This window comes from Urocitellus parryii, chromosome 8 (assembly GCF_045843805.1).
Source record: "Urocitellus parryii isolate mUroPar1 chromosome 8, mUroPar1.hap1, whole genome shotgun sequence".
Classification (NCBI taxonomy): domain Eukaryota; kingdom Metazoa; phylum Chordata; class Mammalia; order Rodentia; family Sciuridae; genus Urocitellus; species Urocitellus parryii.
Genome location: NC_135538.1, coordinates 90,591,657 through 90,611,079, shown reverse-complemented (window position 1 = coordinate 90,611,079; position 19,423 = coordinate 90,591,657). Strand labels below are relative to the sequence as shown.

The following is a 19,423-nucleotide window of genomic DNA, read 5'->3' as shown; positions in this document are numbered from 1 at the left end:
GATCTGACTAAGCCAGAAAATTAACTCTTATTGATACCTCCACCATTTGCTCACATTTACAATCTATGAAGAAGAACTTCATTTATTTGAAGTTTCCATTGCCTGAGATTATAACTTCAACCAACTACTTATATTTTCCCCTTTCTGATTTATTTATCCATTTTATCATCCTTTTAAAAATGTCACACACTACAGTGATTTATTACTACTCTTAGAATATTTACCTGACACTTTAATTCTAACATTTCCCTCCCCACACCTTAATTTACTCTTTTTCAGAGCCCCAGTTTTAAAAAGATTTCTCTTCTAATGAAGTGTTTTTACAAATAAGATTCCCTCAATCCAGAAGGCTCTCCTCCGTTAATATTATGCCATAGTGTCCTCCATGCCTCTTTTTAATGGTCATTCTCTCTGAAAAGCTATTTTGATCTCTCAATTTTCCCAACTTGCTTTCTCAATTACCACCGTTTTTCTTTATTCAGCATATTTTTTTTTGTGGGTTTTATTTTGTTTGTTTGTTTTGTTCTGTTTTTGTTTGTTTGTTTGTTTGTTGTTTGTTTCTTTTTGGTATCAGGGATTGAACTCAGGGGCATACAACCTCTGAGCCACATTCCCAGTTCTATTTTGTATTTTATTTAGAAACAGGGTCTCACTGAATTGCTTAGCACCTCCCTTTTACTGAAGTTGGCTTTGAACTCGATTCACTTGCCTTAGCTACCAAATAGCTGGGATTACAGGCATGTGCCATCAGCCTAGCTTGGTTTTCTTTTTAAAAAGCTTTCACAGAAGGCTATTTGTTCCCCCAAAGAACATTTTATTTAAAATATAACTGTATATTTATCACTGTGCATACTTGTCCATAATCTTCCTCAATCAAAGGGATCCATGAGAAGAGAGAGCAGCTCTGATTTTATTGGTATTTTGTACCAAGCTGAATTCAATGGTGGTAGTTGTGTTCAGCATGTTTGTTAAAGGAACAAATCACAATAAAAGACAATTAATTTCATTTTGCTTTGTGTTGTATTTTGAGATGTAAAATTATCTGAAGGATCAAAAAAGTATTTATTATGTAGTAATTTTTGAGTGACCTAGGTAAGTTAATTTTTTTTTAAATAAACTAATTACTGCCAGGTGCTATGGAGCACACCTGTAATCCCAGAAGCTCAGGAGGCTGAGGCAGGTGGATCAGGAGTTCAAAGCCAGCCTCAGCAAAAGGGAGACACTAAGCAATTCAGTGAGACCCTATCTCTAAATAAAATATAAAATAGGGCTGCGGATGTGGCTGAGTGATTGAATGCCCTTTAGTTTAATCCAGGGTACCAAATTTAATTGATTAATTAATTAATTACCCTTTGATCCAAATCACCACACATATTCAAATTGAGAAAAAATTGTTTTTGCAAATATCATGGTAGGTAGCTCCACAGTAGCAGGGGTACTGATGAATTAAGTGAATTTCTTCAAAAAACCCAGAGGGATTTTTTTTGTTTACCTTGGAATGCATATATACTGACAAAAAGAAATAATAAAAAATGAGAAATACCTCATTATATATACTGATATATATTTAAATAATATATACATTATATATATAAATATATACATATTATATAAATTATATATGCAATATATAATTTATATATATAATATATAGACATTATATAAATTTTTAAGCCATTTGGTTTAAAAAAATTTATGGAGCACACCTTTTATACCTTTGTTCACTTATTACTCATTTTTATTTTCTTCTCTTTCTATATGGTCTGCTAAGATGTTCATGTTCAAAATTACTATGCACAATTGTTTTGGCTTTAACCAACAGCATTCTTTGTGTTTCTGTGTGGGAGTCCATAATGTTATTTTTCTCATGAGTTAAATATAACAATTGTGTGAATTAATGAGCACTTCAATTAAAATACAAGTGACTAAATAGGATTAACAAAATGAAATGTCAGACTATTGTTCAAATTATTCTTTATTATTTGAAAATATTTTAAGTTTAATGAAGAAATATTTCCTAATAATATGTTTTGTTTATTATAATCTCCAACATTTTCATATACAGATCCTATGTAGTTATACCTACAACTATATTAATTAAATATAAATCACCTTTTAAGTCACACTGAAGTCATCACTAAAGTTTTAATACATGTGATTTTACTTAAACCTTAGAAAAATATGATCATTAAAAATTTTAATTCTGGAGACAGACTAGGACAATGAATTCTATTTAGAGCATGCCTTATGATCATTGTTAATTTTCCAAGGCTCCGGTGAATAAACTCTCCCTTTATTTAGCAGGAGAAAGTATAACTCATTCATGGAACACAAGGAATCATTAACACAGGACAATCCCTTCAATGCCCTTGCTATGCTAAGTAAATTTTTCTCTGATTTTTTCAAGTCATGATTGCTTTCTACCTAGATTCATAATCTTAATTTCCTAATGACATAATAAAGGATGATTCAAAGTATAAGTCTCTATATTACATAATAAGTGACCATGTAACTAACTGGAATCACACTGAAAGTAAGAAATAATCTGAAAAATAGTTTTCATTTAATTATAATAAATGAATATTAAGAGAATATGATTCTGTGATATATTTCAAAATCTTAGGATCACTTAAAACTTCAACCCATCTCTTTTTACTAAGATATATCAAACTCTATGCTTAGAATTAACCTGTCTTCACTGTCAAGAAACACTGCCTTTATTGCTTTTGTAGTTGTCATTGTGATGGAAGAAATAAAAGCTTAATACATTCTAAATCTATGACTGTACAAAATAAATTTTAGGGAAGTAAGGTGTTATTCATATTGATAGGATCCTATAGAGTCATCTATTCATTTCAAACAAAGCAGAACAAAACAAATACTAAACTTAAAATAAGTCATTTCTTAGGTGTTTTACTTTCTATTTGCTGTTGTTTATTCATTTTTAAGCTAAGAATAATAGAGGAAGCTGGATGAGATATGCAATTTCCATCTCTGCCTGTCAAACTCAGAGATCATAAAACCATTCAAACATAAGATTTCAATTCTCCTGTAATAACTTTGAAGGAGAGAGTCTAGATAGATAGATAGACAGACAGGCAGACATACTGATAGAGCAAACACCCATTAATGACAGATGTGGAGCAAATTGATAGAAGAAACATGGATTTCCAAACACAGAGATACTCTGGGCACTCTTCCTATTGATCAGAATGTAACCTGCAGACCTCAACTTTTCTGAATTAAAAAAAAAAAAAAAACAAGGTACCCCAGCAAAGATTCCAGTTGTCAGAATGATTATGTGTGGTTAGACCCTTGTATCCTATGTGAGCATATAGTGAAACTATTGTGATTTTGAGTGAAGTGTGGGTTTATAGGGAGGTATTTGTGAGGAAAATTGGAGCCTTTGCTATTTTTCTTAAATCACTGAAACATGAATACATTTTCTTCAATCATAAAAATTTCCAGGCACTTAGGGGCTATTTGTTTTATTGGACCATATATAAAGGTTAGGAGTCTTGTGATATACATTTTGCCTCTATTTCTGAAATCTCATTCATAACTTGTATTTTTGTATAATTCACATATACATGCATACAAACATGCATTTTGCTGTAATAGCAAGAAAAGAGATATGTAGTACATTCTTTAAGGCAAGTTAATTTAATATGAATGACACATTATAATTAGAAAAGTAGAAGCTTTTGAATGAATAAACTACCAGACATTAAAAGAGGAAACATGAAAGCATTCTACATTTTCTTATTGATTCACTTTATTTTACTGGATTCATTTTATTTTATTGAGAAAAACACTACTTTTCCATATGATATTCCTAAGGGAAAATATCATATTTCCATGTGATATTCCTAAGGGAAATATGTCATATGGTGTAGGATATTAAACAATTGGTAATACTTCAATAATATAGCTGTAGAAAACTATTTATGAAATTTACCACGAATTCATAAAGTATTCTCTTTGTAGTGCTGCATTATTCAAGTAAGATGCTAAAAAAATAAATCAACTCTTTTTTTCTTTGAGTATGAATTTTGAGAATGCTGCTATTCTGCAAAAAAGTAATCATTCTGAATTCATATGTAAATGGTGGTTAATTTAATAAGCGTTGCCTATTAAAACTCTATTTTCTTGGTTCTTATAATATTAAATAAAAAGATAATTTAATGATTCAAGGTCATTCGCATTACTAAATAAGTGTCTTTGCTGAATTCAGTTTTCTCAAATTGGCCTCTTTTTTATATTGTAGTTAATTTACAATAGAATGATGGTCTGTCAATATCTAAATTTCCTCAGTGATCTTACTTAGGTAATGTAATAATATAAATCATTCTCCATAAATTTTGTTTGCTCACAAATGTTTTGCATGGAAGTGCTCACTTAATTTGATTTTTTTTAAAGAGAGAAAGAGAGAGAAGAGAGAGTTTTTTTTAATATTTATTTTTCAGTTTTTCCGTGGACACAACATCTTTATTTTGTTTTATGTGGTGCTGAGGATCGAACCCAGCACCCTGCGCATGCCAGGCGAGCGCGCTACCGCTTGAGCCACATCCTCAGCCCTTAATTTGATTTTTTAATCTCCTCAAATTAATAATTTGAATTGGTGCCTTAAAATAATACTTATTTATACTACTATTTCCCGTTAAATTTCCACAAAATTTTTACAAGATAATCTCCTGTGGTTTGGGAATGCACTTTAGAATTTTTAAATTTCAACGTTTAGCTCTGAAATAGAACTATGACTATAAAAAATAAATTCACCTTTTTTGGTAGAGTAAAACTGGGATGATTAACTTGACTTGTTTCCTGGGACATTCCTTTTGTCTTTCCTACAGGAAAATTTAGATGGTTGATGGCTATAAATAGATTATCTACTCAAAGTATTATCATGAAATGAGGAATGAAAGAGGATGAGGAGCAGAGCTGCAATTGATATGGGAGGGGAAGGAGAAATGAATTTTTGTTCTCTGAGGATTCTGAAGTGTGTGTGGGCTGGGGCAAGGCATTTAGTTACCATTGCATAAACTAACCGAACATACTTGTTAAGGCTGTCCATCTATACTATATGGGAATGAATTCACTTGCTCAGGACAATTTCATATTTGAAATATGTATCATATTAGTTAAATTACACTTTTTCCTACAAAGTGCATAAAATATATTCTTGCAAGGAAATAAAAATCACATGGATTACAGCAAATAGTAGGTGTTTATTAAATTGCTAATAAAAATATACATGGCATATAGCAGTGCACTAATTCTTCTGTCCTCAACTTCTCAGTTTATGTATATAACTTGTAAAGAGAAATCATTTCAATTCAGCATTTGCCCTATTTCTTTTGATAGTGAGTGGCATGCCAGGGGGTGGTATAAACTGATATGCATATGGAAGTGAGCATCTATCTTATTGTTGGCAGGAAACTAATTAACTGGCACATATTAAGAAAAAAACTAAACTTGAACTGACTTTGAACCTCAATAAGCTTAAAAGAAGCATAATTTGGTAAGCAAACAGTGAAATTACGACAATGATGAAATAGATTCACAATGACAGTGAAAAGAAGCAAAAGAATTAAGAAAAATCACCATAAAAGGAAAAGCAATCTGTTTCTTGTATCCATTTCAGTTTATGTTACATCAGCAAACAGCAGATTTTTTCATTAGCAAACTTTTGTGATTTTTATTTGGTAGACATGATACATATTCATAAAAAAATTTATAACCTTATCCAACTGGTTTATCATATTATGTACCAAATATATTCAATGTCATTTTCCTGAAGGCTTTTCTTTTTGTAAAGGAAAACTGAATTTGACTGATAGTCTGAAGAGGATTTTAAAGCAATGTTAGATGTTAATCTCTTATTTTAAAAGCCACCTTTCTTAGGCAAGGTAATCATTTCTTTTAGTAATTCTGCCTTTCATGATATATTAAGCATTGTGTAATTTTCTCTTTTAAAGAAACTATATCACAAAATTATGGCTTATACAGAACACAGCAACATCAACATTCCCTGGTGATCCTATTTATGTTAATTTGAGGAGTTTACTGGTTTTAAAAAACTGTGTAGAAGAAAGATCTTTATTTCTTTAATGAGATGCTAATGGTAGAAGAATCTCACTTCTCCTCTCTCCTGTTAGTGACCATGTTAACATATATATAATCTCATCATTACTCAAGTAAATTCAAAAGTATTATCTCATTTTGTGTGTGTTTGTTTGTTTTATTTTGTTCCTGGGGATTGAACCCAGGTGTGCTTAACCTCTGAGCCACATCCCCAGCCTTCTTTATTTTTCTTTTGAGGGAGGGTGTCTCTAAATTGCTTAAGGCCTCCCTAAATTGCTGAGGCTGGCCTACCACTTGCAATCCTCCTGACTCAGCCTCCCAAATTGCTAGGATTAAAGGCATGTACCACCATGCCTGGTTCATTAGAATTTTTTAAAATGTGAATGCCTAAATAATTAATGTATTTCATTATGTATTTCAGATAATGAGGCAAAAAATAATTATTATTGTTGGGTTAAGCTTATAAACACAATTGTCATAGAGCTAGGACATAAAACTACATGCTTGGATTCAATTCCCATTGTCTTCTACTTTATTTTACATTTTTCTTTATTCTCCAATAAAGATATTATTAGTGCAAGTGTTAATTGACTTAGACAGAAATCAAGTCATTAAAAATCTGAAATACATAACTATGTATAACTTGTTTCTTATTGTTTATATATTAGTCCTTGCATTGACATTTCTTATTTACTCATCCTTCTTTACCTAATATGAATTGATAATATTTTATTTACTAATAAAATATCTAATTTTACCTGATTAAAAAAACATAATTATCTATGGTAAAACAGTGATTAGGTAACATACATCAATGTCCAATTTCCATTCATATTCAGAGTCTTTTGTGGAAAAATTAATATTGTGAAATCAGTTGTATATAGTTTTTAAATTAGTAATATTAACATATTTTATCCTATTCTGTTGAGTAGCACCTAAAAAAATGTACCTGAACAACAACAACAGCAAAATGACAGAAAAGATACAAACTGAAGCCTAAGAGCTACCCAACTTTCCTTTAAGAAGACCCAAGCAACCTGATTTTAAAAGTATATTCTCAAATATCTTGGGAAATTTTATAAGGCCATCATTGTAGTCTTCATTTTTTCATTAGTCATAATAGTTGACAGAAGAAAGACTATATGCTTATGTGATTGCTGAATGTGAAAATTCAGCAACCATTTATTGAAACAAAGACATAACTGTTCTTTGGCTATCATGGAAAATGGGACACAAAAATGAATGGTAATATCCTTGTTGTAACTGACTTCACAGTGTGTTTATATCATTCCAAGAAATCTTGGATGTGAGTAGTGCAATATGGGATGACAGTGCTACATACAAGTGCTGTATACAATAGGAACAGAAAGGCGGCTACAGTCTGTGTGACCACAAAAGCTAAGAGAGATTTCCTTCCAATCAAAAGCACAAAACTACTAACTATGTGAATAAGAAAAATATTCTAGGAAGAGAAACTGCATGTACAAAGCACAAAATCATGAAAGACCTCAGTATGATCAATGATTCAGTGTTGTTGACAAAAAATTCTTGGAACATATGTGTTCTTTATGTAAATGAGTAATAGTGAGATAGCTAATGGAGAGAATGAGAGAAGATGGGAACACAGAGATGAATCACCATGTTTGAAATTAATGAAAGAAGTGATGGGAAACATTGAAGAATTTTAAATAATGAAGTTATTTTACACTTAAAATGGCAGAAATATCAATATATTTTAGGAATGAGATATCCAATGATGTCATATTCAACAAGCTTTCTTGTACTAATGATGGAAGTAAATCTGAAAGGATGCACTGCTAAGGGACCAATTAAAATAGCTAGAGCTATTATTCTTATTAGTCAGTAAAAAAATTTAATGTTTTATATGTCAAGAAAAACATAGTAATTAACTACTTTTGGTATTTGCATTTCTTAAGGGAGTTCATCTCAGTAACCAATATTAGACAAATAAAACGTTTAACTATTAGTAAAACAATAGACTTTGGAGTTCAAGAGACTGACCTTATTAATCACTCATAAATATAGTTTCTAGAAAAAGTGATTTCAGTACATTAATTTGAAGGAAACTGAATTTATTTCTATTTACTGCAATTTGGGTTTATTGAAAAATGAGGAAATAGAGAAAAATTAAGTATTTATTAGGTATAGGAATCTAAATTAAAGCAATGGTGGAATGGATGGAGCATAAGAGAAGTTACAGGGTTAGCAGAGTACAACAAAGACATTGTCCATACTCAATAGGGAAAAGACAATTTGATGGCAATTGTAGGAGAATTTAAAAAGGTTATTTTGGAGGGGCTATGGTTGTAGCTTAGCAGTAGAGCACCCACCTCTCAAGTGTGAGACACTGGGTTCCATCCTCAGCAACACATAAAAATAAATAAACAAAATAAAGATATCGTGCCCTTGTATACCTAAAAAATATTTTTTTTAAAAAGGTTATTTTGGAGAATTGAACAGATTTTTAACAACCACATATTAAAGATAACAAAAGGGGAAAAAGAAAAAATATAGTACTAAAGATGATAATGAAAATAAATGATAATAAAACTCAAAACAATTATCTCCTCTTAGCTAAAGAAACACTTGAATTTTAATTGTTTAAAGCCCCACTGAGTGATAGATCGGAATATAAATATATATATATATATATATATATATATATATATATATATGATATTTATATAGGATATATATTTATATATTATATTATATAGGATATATATATATATATATATATATAGGATATATTTGAACAATAGTCTGACATTTCATTTTGTTAATCCTATTTAGTCACTTGTATTTTAATTGAAGTGCTCATTAATTCACACAATTGTTATATTTAACTCATGAGAAAAATAACATTATGGACTCCCACACAGAAACACAAAGAATGCTGTTGGTTAAAGCCAAAACAATTGTGCATAGTAATTTTGAACATGAACATCGTAGCAGACCGTATAGAAAGAGAAGAAAATAAAAATGAGTAATAAGTGAACAAAGGTATAAAAGGTGTGCTCCATAAATTTTTTTAAACCAAATGGCTTAAAAATTTATATAATGTCTATATAGTATATATATAAATTATATATGCAATATATAATTTATATAATATGTATATATTTATGTATATAATTTATATATTATTTAAATATATATCAGTATATATAATGAGGTATTTCTCATTTTTTATTATTTGTTTTTGTCAGTATAGATGCATTCCAAGGTAAACAAAAAAAAAATCCCTCTGGGTTTTTTGAAGAAATTTCACTTAATATATATGGGATATTTATATAGGATATATATATATATATGAGACATATATATAGTGTATATATATAGTATATATATATATATAATTGGAGTTTAAAAGAGTACCCATATTAATTACTCAAAAATATAGTTTTTGTATCATCTGAATTGCACAAAATTCTAATCAGGACAAAAAAAAATTAGTCTTCAAAGTACAAAGAGAAGATAACTGAAAAATCACCAACAGTGTTTGCTATCACTGAATTTTTCTTTGAAGAAGAAAGTAATGAGAACTTAAAAATTGAGCTCTAGTTTGTTAAATTATGCTGCAATCTATGAAGTACTTTGTATATTCAAATACCATACATTGGATCAATGGGGAAGAATTTAAGATAGCATTGAGAAATTAGAATATAAGAGTTGGGAGCATATTACAAGTGTGATTTGAATGACATGGAGAAGATTAGTATGGCTCATACCCAAGGGTGACACACAAATCTACATGCTCCGTATTTTATTTTTCCTTTTCTACTGTTCATGTTAAAGAAAGTGAGTCTCCAATAAAACAAAGTGACTGTAAACTCTATTCTTAACTCAAAAAAAAAAAAAAAAAAAGAATGCCCTGTCTCTCGCACATTTTTATTTTATAAAACACTCTCTTAAGTCTACAGGTATGAATTCCAAAATTATTACATCTTTTTTTAATCTTTGAATTTTGTGAGGGGTATATTTTCTTTTTGTCTTTGATGTGTAGTCTTTGATATATAGTTTAAGCAAATTATTTTAAACAATGCCTTTCAACAGAGTAAAAGTTTGGTGCATATTTCTACATATATAAAGATGTATGTGGAGCTGAATGAATAAGAGAAACTCAAATTATTCAATGTGTTTTCTTTTACACAAACACATCATATTTAATTGATTTCTAAATTTCCTTGCAGAGAAAATTTGAAACAAGTTAGAAGATGTAGAAATAGTCACATGTGGATAAGTTTAATTTACTGAATTATAAGGTGGACAGGCTTTTGTTACACTACAGTGATTCATTAGCTAATGTTCCTCTTCAAAACAAAAAGCAAAAATAAAGTCTACTCCCATTCTTTGATAATAATGAAAGAAATTAAGGAAACACTATAGTTGTCATAAGTATGGTGCAATACATAACATTTAACAGAATTATTTGAATAAATAAATCATTATTCAAACTCTGTGATATCCTATAGGAGTGTTCAATTTGGCGGGGGGGGGGGTGGGGGTGGGTGTGGTGAGTCACATTCCCAGTCTTATTTTGTATTTTATTTAAAGACAGGGTCTCACTGAGTTGCTTTGTGCCTCCCTGTTGCTGAGGCTGGCTTTGAACTCTCTATCTACCTGTTTCAGACTCCTGAGCTGCTGGGATTACAGGCATGTACCACCACATCTGGAAGGGGTGGACAATTCTTAATGACTAGAAAGCCTATTATTTCCCTATTTTCCTTGTTTTCAATAGTAATGCAACAAGAAGAGAACATTGCTACCAACATCACTAAATATTTTCTTTCCCTTTAAAAACATAACCATTCTATCCAGGATCACTTCTTTATTAAATATGTATTCAGTATAAGTCTGCTCTAAGAAAACAGTGTTAGTTGCCTGACACAAAGTAGGGGAAACTTACCTGATTCTCTGAGACATAACTGAAATAAAGATACCCTCACCCCCCCATCCCCCCCAAAAGAAAGTCATAATTCCTAAAGGCAATAAATTCAAGGACATAATTAATTCAAGATGCTACAAAATTGAATATTCCCAGTTAAATATGCCTAAACATAATTTACTGTTTGAATAAAAAGTAAAATTTTATACACATATAATAATAAATGTGCATGTGTAATCTATAATTACTGAAAATGTATTGCATTTCCTTTCTCTTCTAAAATATATAAATTTTGTTAAAAATTTCTGTTTTATATTTATATTGTATGTGTATTATTTGTGCTATCTTGTTCTTTGATATATTTATTCTTTGTTGAAGACTTGTTTTAAATCTAATAAATGCAATGTATATTTTAACAACCTATCATTGTTTTAAATTAAAAGAAAATTAGAAAAGGTATGTAAAAATCTTTTCAGAATAAATTTACTCTTATTTTCAACAACCAGTCTCAAAGAATTATGAAAATGGTCTGATGGAATATATTTTTAGAATATATTTTCAAGTTTAAAAGTCATAGCTTATATAGCATATTAATTTCATTTTTCTTGATAAATTTCTCTGATTGTGGAGTTATTGCTACTAATAAACTTATTGAAGTTAACATGATATTTTTGGTCTTTGACTCAAAAAGCCTAAAAAATTAAAATATAATTAAAAAACCCATTTTAGGCTTTATTTTGCTTCATATTAGAATAGACCCATTGAAGCAATCCTGCCGAATGAAGTTTACTGAAGTTAGGAATGTGTTAAAATTATATTCTTATTTTTAATTCATGTAGAAGTTTAGGAAAATGATGAAATGTTTGGCCACTGAAAGTTAATTTAGAAACTAAATGCAGATCAGACCATTTTCATAATTGTTTGATACTGGTTGCTTGACTGTTGAAAATAAGAGTGAGTTTATTCTGGAAACTATTTTCACACCTTTTCTAAAGAAAAATTAAAGTATCAATCTGAAAACTAAGTTACTCAAGAAGTAGAAAAAAAATCAAAACTAGACATTGTGGTATACCCTATAATTCGAACTACTAAGGAGACTAAGCCAGGAATGTCACAAAGTTGAGGCAGAAATGTGACAAACTCTGAGAAAACCTTGGAAATGTAGGAGAACTTGTGTCAAATTAGCAAATTAGCAAGAGCTGGGGAATGTAGATTGGTGATACAGCACACCCTAGGCTATGTCCTCAGTACTGGGGAAAAAAGAGAAAAGGAAAATAATCTTAGATATAGTGAAGTAATAATACAGAAATACAAAATAAATAAAAATTTTAAATATAATGATCTTACATGAATTGAAAAATTATTTTAATAGTTAACTTCATTGCTGGATATGATCTTAATACATATTTTATATTTTAATTCTTAGCCTTCATAAAGGAAGTCAAGTTGGAGTGTACTAAAAATACAAAATTTCATCATTTTCTCCTTCTCTTTGATGTTACTTTAGGTAATTTTATAATTCCTCCAAATATATCTTGTATGTAACTTTTATATCATATGTTTTAATGAGAGAATTTAGGGCAAGGTACTCCTGTGGGTCACTCTGGTTCATTTTGAAGATTCAGCTCATTCACCCTGGAAAACACCACCAAGCTCTCAATATCATTAATAAAGTGATAGGAGACATGTATTAAAAATAAATGCCTGACCAATTAGAAAAGAAAAGCTAATTTTAAAAAAGAAACATTTATTTATTTATGATCATAAATGCTGTACAAATAGGAAGAGCAACTTTTTCTTCAGATTAAAATTTGGGTGACCATTTTTAATACAATTACATCATTAAACTTTGAGCCTCATTTTAAGAATTTCTGGTCATGTGCATATTGTCAAAAGGAACTTTTATGCAGATAGGATTCTTCCAAAAGTAATACCAGCTGTGAAAGAAAACTAAGAAAAAATAAAAAAGGATTTCAGGTTGGAAACACTTAATAAATGACAAATAATCATAAATTCCTTTTTTTACCTTTAGAACAGATGTCAAAGACTAATTCAGATTTACCAATAGTAACCATAGGCGAAATGCAATAACAACAATGGTAAAAGGAAGCAAACATCATTCCTCCTGTTTCAAGACCTTGGGAGATTCTTGCTCTGGACATGGATCTGCCTGCAGTTCTTACTTCTCACAATTTTTCTGCCTGATCCCAGATTTAGGTGGGAAAGAATTATGAGGAGCTTATAAAGGAGACAGGAAACAGATTTATGTAACTATGTGTGTGCGAGAGAGTGTGTGTACTGTAAATTTAAGGCAGCAATCTCTCTTCAGTAACTAATTGATTCTATTATTAAATCTAAACTTTGATTAATTAATGTTAGATTTTTAAATTTCATCTGTTTAATTATTTATTATTTATTTATTTATTTATTTTTGAGAGAGAGAGAGAGAATTTTTTAATATTTATTGTTTAGTTTTTGGAGTACACATCTTTATTTGTATGTGGTGCTGAGGATCGAACCCAGCGCCATGCACTAACGCTTGAGCCACATCCCCAGCCCTGATTTTTTGTTGTTGTTGTTTGTTTTATTTGTTTTATTAGCGCATTATGGTTATAGAGAATATTGGGCTATTTTGACATAATCATATAACCATGGAATGTAATCTGCTCTTCTTTATTTCTCAAAACTTCCTCATTCCCTTTCCTCCTCCCTACCCCGTTCCCCTTCTTTTGCTCTACATATCTTCCTTTTATTCATTTAAAGCTTTTAAAATTAGTGCTTTATAGAAAACCATAAGTGAAAAATCACTATGGTATATTCATATATGTACATAGCATAATTTGTTCACCTCCACAATTCCTTTCTTTTCCTGTATCTTTTCCTCCCCAGTAATCCCCTTCCTCTATTCCACCCCTCTTATTTATAATTTGGTTTGAGATACTACCTGAGGTAGGATTATGTTCTGTCTTTGCAGCATTATGCACCTGAGGTACAGCGGTTCTATAACCTAATTTTTTCAAATATTCTTTTAATGAGATTTACCAGTGACATGACACAAAGAGAAGGAAAAAGAAAGCTAAGAGATTTTTAATAAAAAGTACACATACATGTTCCATAAAGTCAATTCACTACACATTTTGCCAAAGTTTTATGAATAGAAATGACAATTAGTTAACCTGAAATACCAGTGATGAATCTATAATGAGATGTTGGCTGCTGGGAGTGGTCACACATGCCTTTAATACAAGCAGTTTGGGAGGCTAAGGCATGAGAGTCCCAAGTTCAAAGCTACCCTCAGCAACTTAGGGAGACCCTGTCTCAAATTTTAAAAAAATAATAATAATAAAAATAATTAAAAAAAAAAACACTTTAAAAGGGCTGGAATGTGTCTCCAAGTTTAAATTCCCCTGGATTCAAACCATGATACCAAAATAGAAAGAAAAAAAATGTTGACTCTATAGCAAATTATATGTGAATCTAACTTTGTGATATGGATTGCCTTATTTTTAATCAATGCTTTGTTGGTCTTCAAGTGCAAGGTAAAAAAATTACTTTATCATTGTTAAAAATATCATCAGAATCATGTTAATTGCACTTTCTAAATTTCTAGATGTCCCTATGGGGAAGAGCACCAGTTAAGCAGACTGAGTTTAATATCTGTTATTTTAAGCCAAGTAACTGGTAGGACCATAATCCATTCTCACATGTGTCCTGGAATGGATGACAAGTTAATGACATATGTAAACATATAGGTTATAGAATTAACAGGCATTATTCCTCAGTAACTGGACAGTAAAATGTTTTAAAAAAAAGTGATCTTGGTTTATGAACCTTCCTGGATCTTCCTGGTTGATGTTTCCTTAAGTAATTAACACATAGATCTACTAAATATGTCAACCATGCAAATGTAAAGCAGGATTTTAATTAATACATGGTGAATTAAACCTAGTGAATGAATTGTTCTGACATATAGAACCAAAAAACCATCTTGCTACTTTTTTGTTTTTTCCTGATCTACTCTCAATCTACTATATCAATTAGACAGATAACCTTAAAACTCAACTAAATCTAAAAATGACCACTAATTATAAATTGTTTATATTTGACTTTTCAGGTTTTCATATTTTGACTTTTTAAAGTAGAGTTTTCCCACCAAACTTATATTCATATTTATGTGTTCAGTTTGAGATCTTCGTTCATTTTCAGCTAGCAAGTTTACATTTTCAAAAGTAATTTTTGAAACTCCTGTGCATTTGTTTATTATTGGTACTGTAACAAATTACTAAAGACTTAATGTTTTAAAATATTTGTTCTATTAACATGTCTAGAGATTAGAAATACAAAATCAGTCTCGCTGGGCTAAAGTTAAAGTGTCAGCACCACTGGATCCTTCTATAGGCTCTGAGAAGAATCTGTTTCTTTGACATTTTCAGGTACTACTGGTGGCCTAGAGTCTGATGAATGTGAGTACCTTCCTCTATCTCCAAAGAACATCATCTGTGCTTCTTGGTTTTCATCATCTCATTACCTTCCGGGAATCCTCACACAGGCCTTTCATATGGACCATGGCAATTACATCAAGTTTGACAGCTCAGAATAATCTCCTCAACTCAAGATCCCTGGCTTAATCACATGAAGGGAATGTAAATTCCCTTTTGCCATATTATATAACATTGATAGGTTCTGGGCACTAGGACATAGGCCCTCTGTGCCATTGTTCAGTAAAGCACAATCTCCCTACCCAGAATTTTTTTTATTAGTTGCACAAAACATTATAATGATCTTGACATATCATATATCATACATTTGATTCAAATGGGGTATAATTCTTATTTTTCCCACGTGTACAAATTGCAGGATCACATTGGTTATACAACCATGTTTATACATACTGCCATACTAGTGTCTATTGTATTCTGTTGCCCTTCCTATCCCCTTCCTATCCTCTCCTCCCCTCCCCTCCCCTCCCATCACCTCTCTCTACCCCATCTACTGTAACTCATTTCTCTCTCTCTTTTTTTTCCCATCCTCCTTACATCCTCTTATATGCAATTTTGTATAACAAAATTGAGGGTCTCCTTCCATCTTCCGTGCAATTCCCCTTCTCTCTCCCATTCCCTCCCACCTCTTATCCCTGTTTAATGGTAATCTTCTTCTCATGCTCTTCCTCCCTGCTCTGTTTTGAGTCGCCCCCCTTATATCAAAGAAGACATTCGGCATTTTTGCCCTCACTCTGTTTCCCACCTAGCTGTGATATCCCCTAGTTTTAGTGTGATCAGATACTATGCATCTAACTCCTGTGAAAGAGCTTATTGGGAGAAGAATTTCTATCTTTAGTATCAAAAGTATGCTATCAATTAGAACCCCATAAATAATTTCGCCCTGTATTTTTTAAGACTTTGACTAACAATTTCTCCTGAAATAAGAGAAGCAAGTTTTATAATTGGTAAAAACTTTATTAATGAATATTTTTTTTCCTATTTCATTTCTGTTAAGGCATTGATAAAGAAATATTGGGATCTTTGTTTTCTCCAAATCGATTAAACCTATTATATCTGTGTCCTTTTAATGCAAGTATTTCAAATATTCATAAGGATTACACTAATTTGCAAGTATTAAACTGTGATATTTTGTATGTAAGTGGTTTTAATTTATCTGTTAAAATTTCTTCTGAAAATAAGTAAGAGAAATAATAAAATGTATACTTGCAACTCCTTTGGTGCTTGCTGATAATAAATGGATGATGATACCAACAGAAAACAAAATTAAAATCTTGAGAGAAATTTACAAATTCATCATTATTAGTGTCTCTTAGTTTTTCCTCTTTCATAACTGGTATGGATTATCATATCAATAGAAAACTTCTGGAATTATGAAGTACCACTCATTGTAAAGCAGGTGATTTACACATGCTAATCTCCAGGTATTTTTTTTCTGCCTACAAATTTTCTGTGCACAAAAACCTTGAAATATACTAGTATATATGTAGTGACTAATTTCTGTTAATCTATTTTGTGGATATCTATTACATAATTACTGTTTGCTGCCTCAGAAAGATCAAGAGGTCCCAGATAACACTCTGTGAGTTTGCCCATGAAAGGTGATTCTACATGAATCCTATGAAATATATTATCTTGTGTTATTTGAATACTTTCTTCCAACTAGAAGGAAGTTGTTATTTGCTTATGTACAATATGGCAGCAATTCAAGGGATTAAACAATATTGACGAAAGAAAAAAAATAAGTAGCCTATGAAAAAAACTTCCAAGATTTAGTCTGAGGATGCTGCTCACTTTCAAGTACTACTTAGACAGAGTCAGATTCCCTGCCAAGAATCTGTACAATAGCAGGTCAAACCATTAAAATAATAAAATAGATTAAGAAATTCATTGGTAATTAGCTCACGCTGAGGGGAAAAAAGAAGAGGAATAACTATTTTTGAGATGTAAGACCTTCGTCAGGAGACAATTGAAGTGGATCCTGAACACATGGCATTACTGAAGTTGTATCAGAGCAATGCAGTGACTCTCTGATTTAGCTATTTTAAGTTTAATGAATCTGGAATCCTGTTTCTGCCTCTTCCCCTTAAAAATAAGGCAATTAGAGCTATTATTATCAGACTGATTCATTCTACTTAAAACGAATTCTCAAACTTTTGACCTGAATGCCTAATGATACAACTAATAAAAAAATTGTTGTTCAATATGTAATTTAAGTGAGCATGGCAGAGGAAAGGACTGAGACATAGAGCTTATAACCAAGCAGTACAGTCTTGTTCCAACAAAAGAAGGCAAATAACAGGAAAGTAACTTGACTTAACCAACTATATGTACCTGTCAAATTCAGGGCTTATATGAAGCAGGAAAAGGTTTCCCAATGGGAAAGCTCTCATTGGTTCAAATACAAAACAGAAGCTTTCATAAGTAGTGTTCTTGAACTTTCATAAGGTCATATGAATTTTATCTTTCTACCCATCATATTATTTTCTAGTGTCCCCAGTCTATATTTCTTCTAAGATAAGTTTTCTCAGTCACATAAATATTGACATTTTAGGCACAATCTTTCTTGGTTGTGGGGGTCTGCTCTGTGTATTGCTGGATACTTAGCAGCAAACCCGGCCTCCATTCACCAAATACCAGTAACAGGTATTATTTGTGATAAACCAAAAATATCTCTAAATACTGCCAAATGTCACCAATGGGACAAGATCAACTGGGTTTCTCCAAGACTCTTCTTTGTCTGACCCCAGCTATTCTTCCCCAGTGATGCCTGTGATTTCCAGCACAATCTATGTGAATAATCATATACCAAAGCCTAAAGAAAGTATCCAAATACTTTCTGGAGAAAAAAATCTTAAGTGTATTCTCAAAGGTAATTTTGCCTGCCTTGAATGCATTTCTTGGGCTGACAGAACAGGATGTTTGTGTTTATATTTAATATGAGCATTAGCAGTTGATTATACGGTGAATTTAGATTTTGTGATTTTATGTAGATACATACACTAATATTTTGGGTGTCCATGACACATTTAATTTACCCAATGTGCTTATTTTCAGTTGGCTTTTATGTTTATTTATAAAAAATAAAGGAGATATATATGGGGCTGGAGATATAGCTCAGTTGGTAGTGTTCTTGCCTCACCTGCAGTAGGCCCTGGGTTGATGCCCAGTACCACACAGGAAAAATAAATAAGTAAAAAGATATGTGTGGTGTTTTATGCATCACATAATTCTTGCTACCTTTCCCAAATGCTGCTATATCCAAATCCCATGTATTTCTGTGACTGTAATGATTACTAATGCTAACTCTAACTAGCCCATTACTAAAGGAGTGGTCACCTTTCTTTAGTTTAAGGAATCTGTACTTCCACCATTGAAGAATCTTTCCAAATTAATAAGTTTTCATTGGCTCCATATGGAGTGATTTGCTTTTGCAGCAATTTGGGTGTCTTCTCTGGAGGAAGAAGCAAATGCTTACATTTCAGCTTCTTAATACTAACTAGTTTAATAATCAACAAAAAAGGATACCTGAGAACTGTGTTGTAAACACGGGAGCCAGATGGCACAAATTATTACCAGAAACAGAAATAATGACATGTGTGGGCTGAAAGGGATTATTTAACATTTTTAGATTGGTGTCCAGAGAAGAACTGAGAATGCATATTTGAGAAAATACCTAAAGAGATGGAAGAACCCTAAAAATTGTAAACTTGGGTAAAAATATTCAAACAAATGCCAAAGCAGGAATATATTTAACTTCTCCCGGAACTTTAAGGAAACCACTGTTGCTATTTTAAAGAAAAAAGGAAGAAAATGATGACATTAAGCCTCTGGTAAAAAGAATACATAGTTTCATTCCTGTAGAGTTTAATTATGTGAGCCTTAAAATTCCTCTGTGTATATGTTGGTGGGGAGGGGAATTTTGGCAGGA

At 31.2% G+C, this 19,423-nt stretch overlaps 1 protein-coding gene across 1 annotated transcript in view; it reads right to left on the bottom strand.

The window, feature by feature from the left end:
- Eys (EGF-like photoreceptor maintenance factor) overlaps positions 1 to 19,423 on the bottom strand; it is a 1,574,159-nt gene that overhangs the window by 1,439,471 nt on the left and 115,265 nt on the right. The window contains 2 exon segments of the mRNA XM_077801488.1: positions 1,372 to 1,387; positions 1,389 to 1,492. Coding sequence (XP_077657614.1) covers positions 1,372 to 1,387; positions 1,389 to 1,492 — 120 coding nt within the window.